We start from the raw sequence: 20,541 nt of genomic DNA, 5'->3' as shown, positions 1-20,541 counted from the left end.
TTCAGGGCGACGATAAATGCCATCTCCTCGTATCTGGACGCTTTCCAAAAAATAGCAGATGCTGCCACTAACACGAGAGGTGAGCGCCGACACATTCTCTTACAAAGCAAAACTTTTTACGTTATTTTTGGGATATTTTGGGTTTGTATAATACAGTTCATAGTCCCCACCGATGACATCTTCGGCTCCGGCGAGGCGGGACATTTTAAGGCGAAGATTCTTAACCTCCCGGTTGATTCGAACAAGGTCAACGTGTTAAACGGTTGCCTGAACATATGTCTGCAGGCGCATTTTAGCAAAAAATGCGTGTTTCTCTATCATCCCGAGGGTTTTTTTTGGACACCGAGCACATCGTCTAACTAAGACGAGATTTTGATATGTTATCAAAGAGGCTTTAGGACAAATTTTAACCCTCGTTTGGTTTTAGTTGGATGATGCGCTCATAGTTACAAAAAAAAAAACAAAAAAAAAAAAAAAACTTTTTCAAAAGTCCACTCATAAGCGACATCCGCAAAAATCTTAGGAAAACATGTCTCTCCAACTGTATGCACGCTACATATAAAGGGTTATCCAAAAGTCACCTACCTCCCCTGTAACTTTTTTCCTAATTGAGATAGAAGTTTGAATTCTTGAGAATGTTCCTCGGTTTAAGGTAGCAACTTTTTGGCCCCCCAAAATTTTGGGGGGCGGGGACTAACTTTTTTTTTTCAAATGGCAATCCCCCTTTTGTGATACCTCATTCGAAAGATAATAAAAAAAAAAATTTTTGGCGCAAACCGCAGGTTAAAATGTTGATTTTTGACAAAATGGCGGAAATTTGGCATCTCCGTTTTTTATTGGCGGATTGGTCTGAAACTCAGAACCCTAGGGTTTTTCGGGAGGAGAAAAACGATTCTGGCATTAGTTTTCCACAAATATCAGTCCTTTTCAAAATGGCGGCGGTTAAAATGGCGGCTTAGAGTGGGAAGTGGATATTTAGGCTGCTTATCGTTGGATTTGTATAAGACTTGGTATCCGGGGGTATTTCGGCACGAGAAGAACGAATCTTTCATTGGATTTTTGAAATGTTTAAATACTTAGAAATGGCGGCGAAAAAATGACGGAAAATCCATATCACGGCTGTTTACCGATGGATTTGCACGAAAGTCAATACTCTAGTGGTTTTTGGCTCGAAACAAATTAATCTTTCATTAGATTTTTGAAACACTGAATATCGTCAAAATGGTGGCGGAAAAATAACGGAAAATCTGCATCTACCATCGCCATTCGCATTTTTGCCGCCATTTTCAAGTTTTTAAAAATTTCAAAAATCCAATGAAAGATTCGTTCTTCTCATGCCGAAATACCCCCAGATACCAAGTCTTATACAAATCCGACGATAAGCAGCCTCAATATCCACTTCCCACTCTAAGCCGCCATTTTAACCGCCGCCATTTTGAAAAGGACTGACATTTCTGGAAAACTAATGCCAGAATCGTTTGAACGATGCCTTTTGAACCCGTTTTGAACTATAGGATGAAGGAGGGGGGAGGGGTTTCAACGCTCCCGTGATTCTCCGGTGGTAGAGGGGCCACAGTGGGTTTTAACTAAATCTAATTAAGAAAATGAAAGTCCCCATGTCTGAAAGCGGAAAAGTCCAGCGAAACACCTCAGGAAAACATCCCCGTAGAAAAGAAAATCATTCGTTGGGCCGTTTTTTTTTTTTGCCCCCCCCCCCAAAGCCAAAATGGCGGCCGATATGCGCCGCCGCGGGGTGCGAATGTTACAACTCCCTCAAAATGTCAAGTAACACATCGATTCCTATGTAATTTTGGTCGTAGAATCCGAATATGAGGTCAGAAATCCCTCACGACTAAAAGGGGTCGCGCAAATTCAAGATGGCGGCCAAAAATAGGCCCCGGAGTAAAAATTCTCAATTCCAGCTTTTGGTGACGGGTGAGATGTCTTTTTTTATGTTTTTTGGGTCATAGGATCCAAATTTGAGGTCAAAAATTCCCTTCTGGCCGACAGGGATCCCTCAAATCCAAAATGGCCTCCATTTTGGGGCTGACATATTATTTCCGAAAGACTCGTATAGTCGAGTGAAGTGTCTTTTTACATGTTTTTTGGACCACATGATCAGAAACTGGGATCCAAACTGTGTCCCTGTGGGCCGGAAGGTAAGATTTGTCCCTTAGCACCTTGATTGTATCGTTTTTATCAACTATTTAAATAAAAACTCAGAATTTCACTGTTAGAATGGCGCCAACCCCACCAAGAATGCTCTATTCTTACAAATAATGTTTGACCTTTTTGCCTAGCAGGGGATATAGTCCCCTGCTTCACAAAAAAACTAGGGCAAGAGAAATAGGAACATAACAAAAATTATCTTCTTTAAACAGAGAAACAGTGAAAACAGTGAAATTCTGAGTTTTTATTAAAATAGTTGATAAAAACGATACAATTAAGGTGCTAAGGGATAAATCTTACCTTCCGGCCCATAGGGACACAGTTTGGATCCCAGTTTCTGATCATGTGGTCCAAAAAACATGTAAAAAGACACTTCACTCGACTATACGAGTCTTTCGGAAATAATATGTCAGCCCCAAAATGGAGGCCATTTTGGATTTGAGGGATCCCTGTCGGCCAGAAGGGAATTTTTGACCTCAAATTTGGATCCTATGACCCAAAAAACATTAAAAAAAGCCATCTCACTCGTCACCAAAAGCTGGAATTGAGAATTTTTACTCCGGGGCCTATTTTTGGCCGCCATCTTGAATTTGCGCGATCTCTTTTAGTCGTGAGGGATTTCTGACCTCATATTCGGATTCTACGACCAAAATTACATCGGAATCGATGTGTTACTTGACATTTTGAGGGAGTTGTAACATTCGCACCCCGCGGCGGCGCATATCGGCCGCCATTTTGGCTTTGGGGGGGGCAAAAAAAAAAACGGCCCAACGAATGATTTTCTTTTCTACGGGGATGTTTTCCTGAGGTGTTTCGCTGTACTTTTCCGCTTTCAGACATGGGGACTTTCATTTTCTTAATTAGATTTAGTTAAAACCCACTGTGGGGCCGAAATAACCTGGACTTGCATATGCTGATGATATTTTCTTTCAGTTTACTATTCTATTTTTGTGAGAATTTAAAGAATCAGTCAGCTAGACTTTCATCACAATTTTACACTCATAACCTAATTTTTGTTTTCTTTTCCTATTTCTTAATCCATAATTTATGCACGTAGAGGCCTTTTTGTAAGGCGGGAAGATTCCCTGGTGATATCTCCTTTGCAAAGATATGATTCCTTTTGTTACCCACGAGTATTTCAATTTGGCCATTTCTAAGAGGCAATGACAGAGGCAGATAAATTGCTTCACCAACGTCTTCCTCCTTTTTCCGACTTCCATTAATTTCAAATACCTTACTTCGGAAACAGATTTAAGCAACTCTTGTTCGTCAAATTTAAAAAAAATTCGCTAAGGGTGAGATGACTAACGTGGAGATGCGGTTTTTTCGATGAAAATTCACCACCTTGCGGAGCACAAATCATGTCATGATGATTTTTGCTGAAGAGTTTTGTATCTCAAACAAATGTTTCCCTCTAGACCTTTACGATACGTGCACAATCGCTGACTTATGGCACACAAAAACCGAGGATATGATATGCCCAACTTTCACTAAAAGACCAGGCTGTCGTTTAATTACGGAATTCAAACTCATGTTGATATTCTCTCAAGATTTACAAATGAATTTAAATAAGTACAAAGGAAGTTTTTGGTCAAAATGATCTTATCATTTTCCACTTTTCCTCCGTTATTGCAAAATTTTCCAGAAAAAACATAGAAAACAGCTAGTCGATCTTTCAAACCATCTCATAACACGTCTTTTTCCGGACAACAAATACCCCGAGGCCTAAATAGAGTACGCCTTCATGTTGATTTGTACGAATTTTTGTCCCTTTTTCCCTCCATATATACCAACTATAGCGATGAAAATTCATCCTAATAATCAAATTAAGTTTTATGGGAAGTGAGACAACCCTCTGTACATCGCGATTTATCGAAAATCTGTCTTAGAATCCGGGAAATCACGCAAGGTCGCGTCCACTCAGGGTGCATAAGGCGCGGCGCGGCGATGAATCGGGCCAAAACGCCTACCAACGGAAAGTGCCTGCCACAGGGGTGCGCTTAAAATTGAGCTCATGGATTTATTTATCATCGCACAAAAATGGTTATGGTATCATTTTAAACGTCAGAGATTGGTCTTTCTACAAAACACGAGAAGAGGTTTTTTTCTCCACCCGATTGAAAAATATTCGTCGTTGTAAATTTTAGAAATTTGAGCATTTTCTGTTCTTTTGAAAAATACCCGGAAAATTCGGAGGAAAAACGCGAATATATCCTTTACACCTGTTAACTTTCAACATAGCTTCTAAACAAGCCCAAAATAATGAAAATCGGACGAGAATGTGCCGAGATATAGCGCGCGTATGACTCGCGTAGCACGAGAATTGCCCGTATTCCGCCGTTTTCACCGCGCACCGCGTACCGCGTACCGCGACGCTTCACTTGAATTGCTCTAGCGGGTGCATTTTTTGACGCAAAAAAATTGTTTTGGTATGAAATTAAACGTCAGATTATTTCCCATCGCCGTTACTTAAGGCAAAAACGCCATTTTCTCGCGTGTTAAATAATTAAACGCTCTTGAAAATTGGCCGAAATTTCAAAATTTCAAAATTTTCCTATTGGCCATTCATGTGTGCCTTTGGCGAAACAACTTATGAGGTAGACCTCTGTAGCAGCATTTTAGCTTCAAAATGAGACCAAGAAAACGAAAATCGGACCCGTAGTTTCCGAGATATAGCGCGCTGTAAAAACGCTTGGCGGCCATCTTTAACGGCCGCCATCTTGGTTCCTGCACGGACCCCAGAGTGGTTCCCCTTCCAAAAGGGTTTCTTATGACCATAAGAATGATTCCTGAAAGCGATAATTTCCAATCAAAAAGTGCAGGGTTTTTTTGTGTACCCCGCGTACTAAAGGTAGCAATGGAAGGTCTCTTGTCTCTGTTTTCAGCCCCAGTGAGGCGGCCCTCGGAGCCATTGCTAGGGATCCAAGGGGTGGGAGCCCTCTCGCTGTAACGAACTAATCACGGCTAGTTTTTTTTATATCCGTGCACCGGTAAATCCTGGAAAGTTACTCAATTAATGAAATAATCAATTCAGTCACGGGCTTTTCGCTAGTTGTAAGAACGGATGTGTTCCAAAATCGCATGTTGCATGGGAGGCAAAACTTATGGTTTCCCTCCCCCTCCTCCCCCCCCCCCAAGCAAAGCTGTGTTTACTTAAGCAAGTGTAAGTATACTGCAGAACTTCCAGCATCGAATTTTCTAACGGAGTGAAATTATGTTTCAGGTGCTACGAAAGAAATCGGTACAGCATTAACGCGGATATGTTTACGTCATAGAGCTGTGGAGGCCAGACTCAAAACCTTCACCAGGTAACCTTCTTTACTTTCTGAATTTCAATGAATGTCCGCATATAAATGTCTGTACTATGAGCCATGGGCATGCGTCATAGAATCCCTTTTAACCCCCTCCCCCCGCCCCCCTTTTGTAATGCGTCTTTACTTTGTGTAGCTGCTTTTTTTTTTTTTTTTTGTTGGTTTTGTTTTTTTGACGTATATGGTTACGGAGTAAGGCCTCGTTCGTTAGCCTGTTTTTGAAAAAATAACATGCTATTGAAATTGATCTCACATCACAAGTTTTTCTTTTTCCGGTACCAAAAATTACGAAATAATACCACACTTCTTTCGCTGAAATTTTAAAATAGAGAGGGGGCCTTCGTTTCTGCAGCTTTCTCTATTTCGGATGGTATTTCGCTCCTTGCTCTAAATTAGATAGTACAACCTCGTAAAGTAAGTTATGACATATTTTTTTTTTCTGAAAGAAAGTGAGGAGGTTGTTCTCATCATTCCCCCTCCCCAAAGAGCCTCCCAAAATAAGGGCTAATTTTTGCCCCTTTTAGGTATTCGATTCGACTATCGGACAAAGGTTTAAATGGTAGCTTATGATAACAGAAAACTCAGGAAAACATTTCAAGATGAGTACAGGAGCCGTTTTCGAGTCACGAGGGGGGGGGGGGGCAAAGGGGTGAAAATCCGGCCTTATTTTTTGCTGTTCTCTTGTTGAATTGATGTGACTACAGGGTTCTTACCGTTGTTCGTACATGTCAAGCGCATCGATTCCTACGTATTTTTACACGTAAAATCGATTTTTAACGTTGATGAGTCGGTGTATCGATCGGTTTTATCGATTTATAGCGATTTGTTTATGGAAAATGGATGATTTTTCGGGATTTAAATTGTTTATTTTCGATTCATGAATGAAAAAATGCACCTATTATGACTGTAGCGTAGCACGCCCAATTCTACGTATTTTGACACGTAAAATGGATTTCTAACGTTGAAGAGTCAATTTGTCGATCGGTTGTATCGAATTTCTGCGATTATTTTCGGAAAATCGATGGTTTATCGGGATTGAAATCGGTTTTTCTCCTACCGAGGTCGGAGAAATGTACCCAACATGATTGGGACACATAGATTATTACGTAATTTTTACACGTAGAATCGATTTTTAGTGTAAAAGAGTCGATAAATCTATCGGTTACATCGACTGTTTGCGATTTTTGCGGAAAATCGATGGTTTATCGCGATTGAAATCGGGTTTTCTCCATCCGAGGTTGGAGAAATACACCTGACATGGTTAGAGCATATCGATTTTTCTGTGTTTTTTCAAGTGGAATCGATCTTTCACGATGACGAGTCAATATATCGATCTGATATACAAAATTCTTGCGATTTTTAACGAAAAATCAAGGGGTTTTTTTTTTGGATTGAAATTGGAGAAATCTATAGGACATGACTGTAGCACATCAATCCTGTCGTGATCATATTCGTAAAATCAATTTTTGAGGTCGACTAGTCAATATATCGATCGGTCATATTCGACCAACTGGATTTTCACCCCTTTGCCGCCCCCCCCCCCCTTGTGACTTGAAAACGGCTTCTGTACTCATCTTGAAATTTTTTCCTAAGTTTTCTGTTATTATAAGCTTCCATTTAAACCTTGGTCCTATGGTCGAATCGAATACCGAAAAAGGGACGAAATTTTGGGAGGCTCTTTGAAATAATCAAGAGTGGCGGTAGCCACCCCCGGTCGAGGAAAATGACGTCCTACTAAAGTCCCGATTACAAACGGGTGGCCGACACTCTTAGTCACAGGCAACTCCCTTAATCTGAAAATTGATTCGATTTAGAATGGAATTCAGAGCAAACGGCGGCACGGATTCCAACGATCTTGGTGTCAATGGACGCAGCTAAGTTAGCCGGATGGCGTTTAAGGGTTTCATTAGGATCCATTGAGTTTTCAAAAAGTTATAAGCACTTAATGACCCAAAACAAGGAAAATTTTACTTTTTACTTTGCCGGGAAATTTGAATTTCAAGAATCCAGGGTCCTATGAAAGTCACTCAAACTCCGCGATAACGCTAAACCTTAGACCCATAAAAGTGGGTACCTAAAGAATCGCCATGTTACCGTGTGTGCCGCTTTTGACTTTATTTTAACATTCCAAATGTTTTAGAAGAGAAATTACGTAAAAACGACTAAACTGACTGCCGACCTCCCCGTCAAGACCACCTTTCACAGCAGATTTCTCGCTTACACGTTGGCCGATTCCAGTGAAACCTACAAAGGATCAAGGTTGAGGATATGAGGATTTCATTTCTACCACATTTAATAGGGCTTTATCGCACGGATAATTCAGCATCGGCTAATATCTTTCACAATTTTAGCTGTTATCTTTTGAATTTAGAAAAAAACCGGTAGTGGTTCAATCAATGCTATTGGTTGATTCCGTTCAGGTCCGTCCGAGTTACGGGAACGAAACGTCGTCGATTATACCAACCTCCAGCTGCTGTATTTATTTGTGAATAATGAACAGATTTAATTTAAAAGTTCAATTCATTTTAGATCCTAACTAATATTACACACTTATATTATTACGCCCACTTTTATCCCGATACACTACTTCATTGGTTTCTTAAAAATCTCAAGTGATTTCTGGTCGGTCGTTACCAACCTCTTTAAGTTGTGAATAGATTTACCTAATTTGGATAAGAATTTAATTCTTTATAGATGCTAACTACTATATGTACGTACTCTTATTATTACGTCTCACGTGTTCTACTGGAGCCCGATATACCTTAATTTCTCTTAAAATGTTCAAGTGATATCTTTATTTTATTGAACGATATGTGACAAAATTTTAAGTGAGGTTATGTCGTCATGTTTATGTCAGTACCTGACCGAAGCGATAGATGTAATTCCGGTAAATTACGTCAAAGAAATTACACCGAAATTGTGCCAAACTCTCCAAAGGAAGCAGCATTTACATCACAGAATGTATTCTCACTACTAAAGTCTAAAAATTACTGGAACATGAGCCTCGGTCTTCACTTGCGACTGTCACTGAACTTCGACCAAAATTTATTCGCTCTATATCTTGCCATCAACCTATGTGCTCTGGAGTGATTATGCTTCTCTGAAGTGTATGTTATTTACATTAAGAACATGTTTCCTTCATGATTTATCTTGGAATCCTCCTATCTCTTCTACCGTTCTTGTTACGCGCGGCTTGCGTACCTGAGTATGTGAGGCACAATTCCATCCCTTTTCGGAACAGTTCAATCATAGGTCAACTGAATGTCACATAATCAAAGGTCTTTGACTGTGAGCATTTGCTCAAATTGGTTTCTTCTGAGTCTCTTTGATTTTGCGTCAGGAGTTGTTAGAAACATCATTTTGCCCAACTTTAGTAACAAGGTCTTTAATGAAAGGTATGTACTCGTATTATTCTCATAATTTCATAAGTTGATGATGAAAACACAATGAAGGCTTCATTTTCTTGCATCGATTACCGTGTGAAATGGGTGCGTCCATTCTTCCTCCGTACAAAAGCGTAACAGAATAAATTGCTTATCTGTTAAGAGGACTACAGTAGTAACATACGTAGGCGCCAGTTCCTACCTAGTTCCATTGGAATAAGTGCGATTGTGTCAATCAAGGCTGAATACAATTATATTAACAATTATCTTTTTATCCAGCCAGAAGTATGTCTTCATGATCCTTACTTTGTCTATGAGCCTTGCCTGATCGCATCAGCCCCAGTAAGTGAGAGGATATACCCACCTAAATCGGAATGGAAAGCTTTGTTTAAATCGCCGCCCCTCTTTCTTGCTGCTTATGTGAGGGGATAATCTCCACCCTGTTAATGGATATTTAATCTCAGTTCTCTGTTTTAAATGAGGACCAGTTTGCTAGAGGGAGCCTCTGTGTCATTCACGTATTGAGTGTTTGTTTACATCAAGTCATAAGGTTATGTTTGCACCCACTTATTGCTATTTATACTTATTGCTAGATGTGTTACTGAAGTATTATTCCATTTTGACCTAGCGAGTGCTTTCTAAGCTCAGCTCCCAGCATGTAATTACTCCAGTGAAACAGTGCACGTAAAATATCAGGTGTTCGGAGTTCAGTATTGACCTACCTAGTTTCTGCACCGCTAATCGTCCAAGGCTGAATGTGATTAGATCAATTGGTATCATTTATGAGAAGAAATGGAAAGCTCGCATATCACCTTCCATATATTAACTAAATGCTCTTATCAAGAGATAGCCGTTTCGGTTGATGTCTGTCAGTGAACCTTAAAAACTCAAGGAATTTAAGAGGTAAATTTTGCAATATTTTATCCTTAAAATGCCTGTATTACGACCAAATACTTTCTTCGTGGCTATTGCATTTTTTAAAATAACTTAAGGCACTACCTAGGTGGGCAAGTATATGATTTGACAAATTTTATGGTGAAGCGATATTATTCACAATTAATCCAAGAGAAAGACAAGCTATTTCATTGCATGCGCAGGTATTTTTTTGCAATGGCCGATACTTAATAAGGTCAGTGAGAAATTCTCTTAATAGGTATTCATTGTCAGAACCTGCAGCCTGATTGTCGAAATTGTGTGTTTCTCGGGTAGACATAGATGACATAGGTCAAAAGGCGTGATTGGTCGGCGCTATGTCTTGTCGCTGTTTTGTCGTGCCTCTGATGGGTGGAACCCTAGACAAGCTAAAGGCATCTCTTAAGTTTCTGACAGTATGTTGTCCATTCCACCAGACAAAGGCACGATAAAGCAGCGATAAGACATATTTGATCAATAACGCTCCACCTTTTAACCAATGTCATCTGTGTCTACCTTTCAAACACAAACTTTCAACAATCAGGCTGCTGGCACCCTCAAGTTAGGAAGATCATCTTATGCGATAAGTATGCCTGTTGCCAAATTTTCAATGAGAAATTAAGTATTCAGGGGAAATGAAAATATTTCTCATTTCATTGCAATCATCGACAATTTTTCTTTTACAATGCTTTTTAGAGTATGGTGTACCTAGAGTCTGTAGGAACAAAGTTTGGATGTTTGGATGCTCTAAAGAATAATAATCCCAAAAGTCATGAAAATACCTAGCTGGTTTAAAGTCATGCCACACCAAATAGACTCATTTTGGTAAAATTTGTGCTCTACTACTTCATTCACTGGTTGTTTCATGAATAATTCATCATTCCATACAGAGTACCTATGACTTATAAGGCAACGCTCTCATGAATTTCCATTATCATCTGATAGGTTGCTGAGTGATCAAATTCAGTATCGAAAAACTTGCTGCTAGCATTAATACAAACATAGGTGCGCTTAAGAGGGATGATGTGCGTAGTTGAAACAAATGAGCAAAATTATTTTATCACTTGGAATAAGCTTACAGTGTAATGCCTATGACAATAAGTTATACTCTTTTTCCATTAATTTTCTCACGCAGGTAAATGACAACTCGATAGCTATTTAACCCCTCCCCCTCCCCTGTCCTGTCACCCTTTTCCTGTGAGCCTTTCCAATAGGTACTGATACATTTGACTACCTTAGGTAGCCCCACTACTTTCAACTACCTATTTCCAGACTGATCACAAAGTCAGTGGGTGCTATTAAAATTTCCGCTGAATGTGTTAGTGCTTTAGCAGATGTTGTTTACTTTCCATTCATTCAGGATTTTCAAATAGCCAATAGTACCTACTTAATATTTTATGGCCACACCTTTCTCCATTCAAAAACGAGCTGATATAAACTACAAAAACCCTCAAAAACATTTTCGGGCAAAAAATCCGGTCGAGGAAATTGACGTGTTACATCTTATTAACCAAAAAAATTCCCTTTCACCCCTCCAAGAAGGTTGATAAAACTAAGTAAGTAACTATGAGATGGCAAAAAGCTCTCTTAAATTCTCAGGGTCCATCAAGGCCACATATGTCCAAAAACTTACTCTATATGGTTTAAAAAAAAGAAACAAAAAATAATCCCTTAACAATAAGAAAATTTAAAAAAAAAAAAAACAAAAACAAAAACCGATTATGTGGTTCACAGATATGTACATAAATCCTTCGAATGAACTTGAAATCACAAAATCGGTCGAGAAAATTTAAATGAATTTTCTCCTTCAATTATGAGTTCCGCAACAAGCACGACTCGCTTGAAGCTTTCCATACACGAGCCGCAAGAAACTAATTTCTTCTTTCTTACCTACTGATTGTGAGGAGAGCGGGAGCATTTACTTTTTCCTTCATTTATACAGGATGCAACAAGCATAACTCTTGCGTTTGCAGAAACCCTTTCATTAAGGAGATCGCGAGAGCCTTTACCGCGTTCATTTCCAAAAGGGATTACTCCAGAATTTCATGCATTTTAATAATTTAAACGATTCATCTGTTCTTCTCTTCTCTCCTTCTGTCCATTGACAGAGATACACAATTTTTCCGACTCACTGACGCGACCGGCTCGATGCGTAAACAAGTGTGGATTACCTCTAAGGTATAAAAAAAAAAAAAAAAAAAAAATATCAGAATAACACTTACATCACAGCATGGGTGTGAGTTTTCTTATATCGAAACTTAATTCAATTTCTTTAAGTAACTCCTCTTGTCAAATGGGACCCATTTCGTGAAAATGAAAAAAAGGAAAAGTAAACGAAAACTTTTAGCCTTCTCACCATCCAAATCATATGGTAAGCTTACAGTAAAAGCAACCATGATTTAGATGCAGCGAAGTTAATCGAAAGAGTCTGAAATGTACCTATGTGGTAAAATGGGTCCACTGGTAAAACTGAAGCTGGCGTCAGGGATAAAAAGGCATCGTTTCACTGAGAGCATCGAGCCGGTCGCGTCAGTGAGTCGGAAAAATTGTGTATCTCTGTCAATGGACAGAAGGAGAGAAGAGAAGAACAGATGAATCTGATTTGTAAGGTCGCTTTACCTTTTCAATTTTCCAAACATTAGTTTTTTCTTTTCACTCAAAGTAACACAAAGTTATAGCAATCATCCTTTTTTTTCATGAATTCGGAAAGGGGGAGTGGGTGGTGGCTATAATATTTCCTCTGCCTCCGCCCGATTTGTTGTGCTGTTCTCCCCCCCAGTCCTGCAGCACATAATTCAATTTGTGCGGCAGAAGAGTTCACAAAATGAGCACATGAGTTTCCCTCAAGATTCGTTTGGAGACCTGCACAAGATAATTGATCAAATAAAATTGTAAAACTCACTTGCACGTAAAAATTAGTTAAAATGCGGACGCGTTTCGCCGGCTCGCAACTCCGGCATCCTCAGCGCGACGCATTTTAACTAATTTTTACGTGCGAGTGAGTTTTACATTTTTATTTGATAAGTTTTCCTTTCAAATGAATGAGGGAGGGGGCTGCCGTTTAGCTCTCCAATTTTGAGTGTCATCTTACTCCTTACTTCCGAGGCACAAAATTGTCTCTTGCCGGCTCATAATAGTACAAGATTCGGACGTATTTTGTGTCCGTAAACTCAAAATTGAGGAAGAGAAGGAGGGCTGTAAAAGTTTATCTGCTCGCCAGGATCATCTACGGAGAGAATCAAATGAATGAATTATTGCTTGAAAAAGAGAGTAAATACCATAACGATTCCGTAAGTAATACGCAAATAAGGTCGAGATTATTTGTTTCGACAAGGATCATTTGTTTGTTAGAAATATGGACGAGTGCTCCGTTTCGACTGACGAAAGTTTTTTTGCTCTGTTCCAGCGCAATAGTCGATTGTTTAGTGAATCCTTTACAAGACAAACTAGAAGAGTGGAAAAAATCGGTCGTCAATTTAGACAAGGAACATACCAAAGGTAAGAACTTCTTTATTTGAGGAGCTGATGAGGACCGTATGTATAACTATGGGGCTACGCCCCACACTGTGGTATTTGACCGAAAAACATGGCCAAAACCTCAGTTTTAAATTATTTTCTTTTGGAAAACGAATGTGATGTTCGAAATCTACACTGTTATTTACTCCAGTAGATATGTATCTGCCTTTTTTCGAGTGGCTCAATTTCCCGCGAAGAGACCACGAAGTTACCTATTTCTCAGCGATTATTTTGATACGTTTCGGCGCGCTACTCGTCGATCAGTTTACTTCAACTGTGCGAACATAGGAGGGAAGTTCGGCGATATGCAACACATTCTTGGAGGTATATTCTACACAACTAACTACAGTATTTTCGAAATTTCCTTTTTTAATGATTTTCACAGGAGGTTGAAAAGTGATGTAAAAGTAAACGTTTTTTTCGAAATTCAGAGTCCGATCTCTTTTTGCGCTCAACTGCGCTCAAGCGGTTTAAGGCGGAATGTTATATGTAGTCCAAAGTGGGTGTTTTCAGGATTCAGGGGTGACTGACTGAGGAAAACTGAGGAAATTGAAGTTTTTGACCTTCAAGATGGACTTATGAGCGATTTTCACGAACATGAATGAGAAAAATTATGTCGATACTAACAACTGAAATTGTATTTTTCCAACAGCTGTGACCCATTCAGTGCCAAATTGGGTGATGTTTGGTCACGCAACCTGTTCCTCTAGCCCCTGCGCCCCTGAAAGAGGGATACAAAAAATAATTTAAAAGCGGATGAGAGGTTCACTTTAAAGTCTTGCAAAAGTGTTTAATCCGTTATCTAACCATCTCTTTGTGCACTATCCTTGAATATAGACATATTTATGCCATGTTGACAGACAAATTTAAGTCCATGCGGCCATAGGGTGGGGCTTCAAAAGTGGCCCTCTGGCACCATGAAATTACGCTGAGAGGCACATTTTGAAGCCTCGTAAAAGTTATTTTACGATTTTTCCTCAGCCAGTAGATTGTAAAGGGATATCTTTAAAATTAAATCTTCCATTATTATCAACTTCTATTTTCTGCGGTTAGAGTATATATACTACCCACGAATTTTTATAGAAAATACCTTCTCCATGATATTAATTTATTATTACAATTTACGTCCAAACAAGAAAATATCTGACAGTGTACAAAATGCACCACCCATCCGCAGATGTTAACCGACTCTACGTCAGCAGAAAACTGGGAGGAAGAGGGTTGAGACAGATAGAAGCAGCGTACAAGTCCACCATTATCAGTAGGAAATATTACCTGAGAAAGAAGAGGAATGAAGATCTGTTTCTGAAATCGGTAGTGTTGAAAATTGTTAAGTATTCGTTTTAGCGGGCCGACTCATAGCGTATCATTGAACAATATGGAGGTTGCCGGTGCGAAGGGACATACATCGTGGATAACGGTCTTGATGGTGTAATCCACAGTGTGCCTCTTGTCTCTGTGCGAAATCGGGAGATTTTTCTCACGCGAAAAAGCACTAACCGGATCCGGTATTATCCGGTTCCGGCCGGATACCTTGGCGAAGTATCCAGTATCCGGCTCCGGCTGGATACAAAAAATCGATATCCATAGCCGGTGACGCGGTAAATCCATTTCGAGCCAACTCTATAATAATTACAATTGGTTTTTTCCAAGCTCTTTTAATTTATAAGTACCATCCCATTTTATTGGGAAATTTAGAAGGAATCTAAAAAAGAGAAAGCGTTGAATGGAGATGCAGAGTTAGCTTCCTTCACAGAAAACATATGCCCTAAGGTGTTATTAAGTTCTCCGAATACACTGACACACTGATGATATTAGACCTGTTCTCGACTGCAATAATTCAGGTGAAACTTACCGACAAAAAATTTGAGATTCCGGGCGACAATTCAATTTGAAATTTGAAAGTCATGCTTTACAGGGAAACGCCGTGAGTGCAATAAAGACAGCCGATTGTTTGGAACTAGAGACCATGGTCGAAGGAAGCAAGGCTGACTGTGACATCATGACTAAATGAGTCCATATAGGAAGACGGTGAAAAAGTCTACTAGACTAGACTAGACCTTTTGTCTTTTATAGAGGAATCGTATCAGGTCCGAGCGTGGCTTAACTGTCTTCAATTGAAGGTCGGTAGCCGAGATGACGGACTGAGAATCAATCAAGTATCCTAACAGCATGCACTCGGATTGCTACTTACACGATACCAGGGGGCCCTTGGCCGCTACGCGGCCCAACCCCCAGGCCCCCTGGAGGGCGCTGCGCGCTCTTTAAGGCCCGCTTCGACAAAAAAACGGACAAAAAAATGAAACGATTTTAATACCCGACTCCCATTTGTACAACCTCCCTCTGGCCAGGAGCGATTGCACCAATCAGAATCGAATAAAAAAATCCGCATTAATTTCTAACTTCACGCCAAGACTGAAAGGAAACGGGACGAAGCGTTTTGTCGCTTTTTGATAGTCTATGGCAAAGGAACACACCTTCAATTCACTTACCTTACCCTACTAACAGACCCAGTTTTAACATTTCCCGTTTTGTTCAATTTTCCGCTAAATTTGGAATTCCAGCCATTTTTCAGTCGTGGGAATTTCAATCAACTATGTCCGCTTTTTCAGCTCCTTGGTCCACTCTTTTACAAGAAAACCTGAGTCCTTTTTCCAAAATCTGATTAATGTGGGCTCATTTAGGGACTATCACAATAACCGCAAAAATCATGGAAATCGACCCAGTAGAACGTTCAAACGAACTGTGACAAAAAATAAAGATTTACTTTGTTTAATGGGAGAATTCGCAACTTCACCACGAAATATAAAAAAAAAAAAAAAAAAAAAAAAAAAACCTGGGTCATATTTCCAAAATCTGAATAGAGCTAGGTCATCCAGAGACAAGCGCATGTCGATAGCCGCAAAAATCATGAAAATCGACCCGGTAGAACGCTGGAAAAGCGTTACCAGTCATGCAAATTTAGGAGGTCTCGCAGCTTATAGTATAGATGGAGAGAGATTGCGGCTTTCCATGGTTTGTTTCATTGCCAGGGTTGCAAAATGGAATTTGACGTTTTGAAAGAATAGCAATTTCAGTGACATTTCACATATTTACGAGTGTGGGAAATGTTTGAAAATGAAGGAATGTATGTTAAGGAGGTGAGGATGCAATCTGCTGTCATGTATATTTATTGCTACAGAATTCTAACGTAGTTTTCCCGACCATTAATGGTCAAAAATCGAATCCGTTTGTTTTCTTGTGGCCTATTAAGCACTGAATCCTCATTGAAAGGAGAAAGCAAAAAATAAAATCCCCCAGTGTTCTTGACGTTACTGAACTCAGTTCAGTAACGTTAAGGTCACCGGGGGATGATTTTTCGAACTCGTCCGATCTTACTCGGTGATACCTCAAAATCTCGTCTCATCATGGCCTTCAAAACAACCTATATTCACCTACCCTCTAAAACCACCCCTTATCCAGAAAATATCAAGTCCAAAGGGGGATGATTTTTCGAACTCGTCCGATCTTATTTGGTGATACCTCAAAAAACTCGCCTGATCGTGGCCTTCAAAACAACCTCTTTTCACCTACCCTCTAAAAACCGCCCTTTATCTTGAAAATCTCAAGTTCAAGGGGGACGATTTTTCGACCTGTCAGGCTCATTAGGCGCAACTGTTTTCATAGAAACGATTAGTCAAATCTACTTTCCATTTTCACTGTGGCTGGAAAGGGTTTTTTTTTAAAGATGTCATCAATCTTATAAAAATACTAGTCGTTCTGGGAATTTCAACTTTTATTTATTGCCCCTTACTTTGGCTAGCTCCCTGGTCGACCCTAATATTAAAAACCTGTGTTATATTTTGAAAATGCAAATAAAGCGGGTACATCTAGGAACAATGACATATCGATAGCCACAGTAATCATGAAAATCGGGCTCAGCAGAACGCTAGAATGACCTGTCACCAAAAATGAAATTTTTAGGAGGTCTAAGACATTTTAAGTAGTGGTAACTGGTAAGAGATCAATACTTTTTTCTTATGGTACCTTACGACCCCTGTTGACCTTAATTTATGGGGCCCACGACTCCCCGGAAAATTTCGGGGCTTTGGAGGGCCATGAGTCAAAAACTTCCAACAGCAAGGACATGTTTTGATTCAGATTTAGATTGCACGCAAAAAGTTACTCACAACTGATACGGCGTATGATGTATTAGTCCCAAATCAGCTAGCTTACAATCTCATTTTCCCATAAAACGCCGTGTATTTTTGGAGGAAAAAAGGTCGTAAGGTAATTTGGGGCATCGACGGTGATACTGCAAAAATGCGTATCTGCACTTCGGCAGTGTCCCAAAATCTCCGCTCATATTTTATATTTTAGAAAGAAACCAAACCCGAAATCATCGCTTGAGATTTTTACTGATGATTCTTCAAACAGATGAGAAAAGTCACCAGAGTCTCTGAGAAATGACATTCAATAATTTTTGATGTAGAAAATAAAGTATGACTTGAAGTCTAGACACCGCAAAATGAGATATGCATTTTTGCAGCTCACCATCGATATACTGTAGCAGCTCCATGTAACTTTTCGCATAGAATCCTAATCTGAAGTCAAAACATGCCGTTACGAAGGAAATAACAGAGACGGAGGCAGCAAGCCTCATTGGTAAAAGTAACAAACTGGAAGGCTCCAGGACCAGATAAAGTGCATAACTATTGGTTAAAGCAGTTCCGACCCCTACACAGGCCCACAGCCAAAGCATTAGTTAAACTAATGGAAGGTCCAGAATATCCGGAATGGGCCATCCGCGGCGTGACCTACTTGCTACCGAGGACAAGAGAGACAGATAAGCCAAAAAACTGCAGACCCATCCCTAGTCTAAACACAGTATACAAGCTTTGTATACAGGTGTGCTGGCTGAAAGATCTACACTTTTGCAGATAGAACAAGAGCATTCCCGATAGAGCAGAAGGGCTGCCAAAAGGAAGCAAGAGGATGTCTAGACCAGCTGCTAATATCGAGATGGGTCGTTAAAGATTGAAAAAATAAAGGAAAAAAAAAAAAAAAAAAAAAAATCAGCACTGACACATGGATTTATTACAAAAAAAGCCTTCTACAGTGTACTACATTCTAGATCGTAAGGTCCTTACGCAAGAATGTGAAGTCTACAAATACCTTGGTGTGGATGAGAGTGACAATACAGCGCACAGCAAGATGAAAAATGGACTCCGAAAAAAACGTCTGAGGACAGTGCGGACTGTTCTGAAAATCGAGTCTCCGGCCATTAATAAGATGACCGCGATTGGTGCGTTTGCTCTTAAGTATTGGAGCACAACCTCAGAAAAGTGGAATGGCCCAAAAAAGAAGTACAAGCAATGGGCCTGTTGCATGCAAGAGATACAACCGCGCGAATAGACTTTTTAGAGGTTAAATGACACGAAAAGTACGATGGTCACATTAAAAAAGTCTGAAATACACTCCTTACTGCGCAATTTGCGTTGTCAGGAACGCGCTTTTTTAAATTTCCCGCGTCTGGGGGCAGTTTTCTAATCACCGGAAACGAGCAAACGGCGGGCTCGGTGATTTCCGGAAGATGCCGAGTCGTTGTTGTTGTTGTTATGTTTTCCTTCAGTTTGTTCACAAACCCAACGTGATCTCTTATAGTGGTCCATATACGCTGTATACGGTAACCAAATCGATCAACTTTTAAATATCCAACGCAATCCTTCTACATTTCATTTCACGATATCACGAGCTCCGATTTTTAGGTTATGTTGTCAGTTTTAGTTGACCGGAAATAGCCGCGAGTTGCCGTTAATTGTTTCCGTTAGAAAACTGCCCTCAGACGCGGGAAATTTGAAAAAGCGCGTTCTTAACAACGCAAATTGCGCAGTAAGGAGTGTATTTCAGACTTTTTTAATGTGACCATCGTAATTTTCGTGTCATGTAACATCTAAACAGTCTATTCGCGCGGCTGTATCTCTTGCATGCAACAGGCCCATTGACGCGGAAACACGGAAAGCGCTGACCGCTCACAAGTTGCATCACCCATCAGCGGACGTTCACAGACTCTACGTGACAAGGAAAAAGAGGTAGAGGTTTTCAGCAAGTAAAAGCTGCGTTAAGCCCTGCATGATAAATATGGAACAGTATTTAGAAGAGGAAGCAGCAGAAAACTCTAACATCAGGATAATGTTGGAAAAAGATCAAAAAGCCCCGTTCAAAGGGTCCATTGGAAAACAGGCCCACAGTTACTCTTCAGAGAACAATTTTGTCCACGCTGCGGGTATTGCACCAGAAAAGAGGACTAAGGAAGTTCAGAAGAAGACCAACCGCAACCGCAACTTAGAAGAGACGTACGAAAGCAGAAGCGTATTCACGGACAACATCCCAGAACTTTTGCAAGGGAAGAAATAGATGCAGCCAAGTCATTGTTATGGCTGACGAACGGACACCTGAAAGGGGAGACGGAAATCCTGATAGTAGCAGCTCAAGACCAAGCTTTGGCTACGCGGTACCGTATCAAAATATTTAAAATCCCTGGCCCAACAAAGGACAGGATGTGTGGACGCTACGACGAAACGATTGATCACGTGGTTTCGGGATGCCCTGAACCAGCGAAGCAAGAATACACCACCAGACATAACAAAGTGTGTGCACAAGTGCACTTTGAAATCTGCAGGAAGCTGAACGTACCAGTCGAGTCGAAGAAATGGTATGACCCCCAACCAAAGACAGTGACGCAAACATCAGACGGGAAGTCTTTAAATTGACGTCTCTATTCAGTTGGACTGCAACGTGGTGCAGAAGGTAACTGAGGAGCGTTTAATATATATCAACAGTTAGTCAGCCTCATTGGTGTAGTGGTCAAGGCAGTTCGCTGCCAACACGGAGGTCCCGGGTTCAATCCCTGGAGGTGACTGATATTTGAGGACACTCAAATATCAGCCATCGTGACCGTGGATGACTATGCCACTCCAATACCCTGACCCTTCGAGGTAACAGGGTGCGAGAGGGACATAGTCACCCAGTAAGTAATCCGCCTGCACTGTTCGACTGGGTTGTGAAAAATCGGTGATAACTCGTAGTGTGCGCGACTGCCAGCGCTACCTATCAGTGCAGTGGAGATTGCAACAACACAGTCCAACTCGGTGGAGGCAAGGCCGTGCTCCAAAAATCCGTTCTCAGCAGCGTCTGCCTCAGTCTTTGATAATACCTACCGTTGGCTATCAGACGGTCGCTGAGCCTTGTGGGAATATAGCGGATGCAAA

At 40.4% G+C, this 20,541-nt stretch overlaps 1 protein-coding gene and 1 long non-coding RNA gene across 5 annotated transcripts in view; both read left to right on the top strand.

Annotated features, from left to right (window-relative positions):
• LOC109038091 (uncharacterized) overlaps positions 1–20,541 on the top strand; it is a 111,377-nt gene that overhangs the window by 41,596 nt on the left and 49,240 nt on the right. For 3 of the 4 annotated variants that reach the window (XM_072300455.1, XM_072300463.1, XM_072300449.1), the window contains exons 3-5: positions 6–79; positions 5,393–5,477; positions 13,182–13,273. In XM_072300455.1, coding sequence (XP_072156556.1) covers positions 6–79; positions 5,393–5,477; positions 13,182–13,273 — 251 coding nt within the window. The remainder of the gene's footprint in view (positions 1–5; positions 80–5,392; positions 5,478–13,181; positions 13,274–20,541) is intronic. The other variant, XM_072300458.1, reaches the window with a different exon arrangement.
• On the top strand, positions 5,525–11,373 carry LOC140224611 (uncharacterized). Its single transcript, XR_011899893.1, has 2 exons — positions 5,525–8,875; positions 9,492–11,373. It is a non-coding gene; the product is annotated as an uncharacterized lncRNA (long non-coding RNA).

Source organism: Bemisia tabaci, chromosome 1 (assembly GCF_918797505.1).
Source record: "Bemisia tabaci chromosome 1, PGI_BMITA_v3".
Taxonomy (NCBI): domain Eukaryota; kingdom Metazoa; phylum Arthropoda; class Insecta; order Hemiptera; family Aleyrodidae; genus Bemisia; species Bemisia tabaci.
Note: the sequence above shows the minus strand (reverse complement) of the source record. Positions and strands in the feature narration are given on the sequence as shown.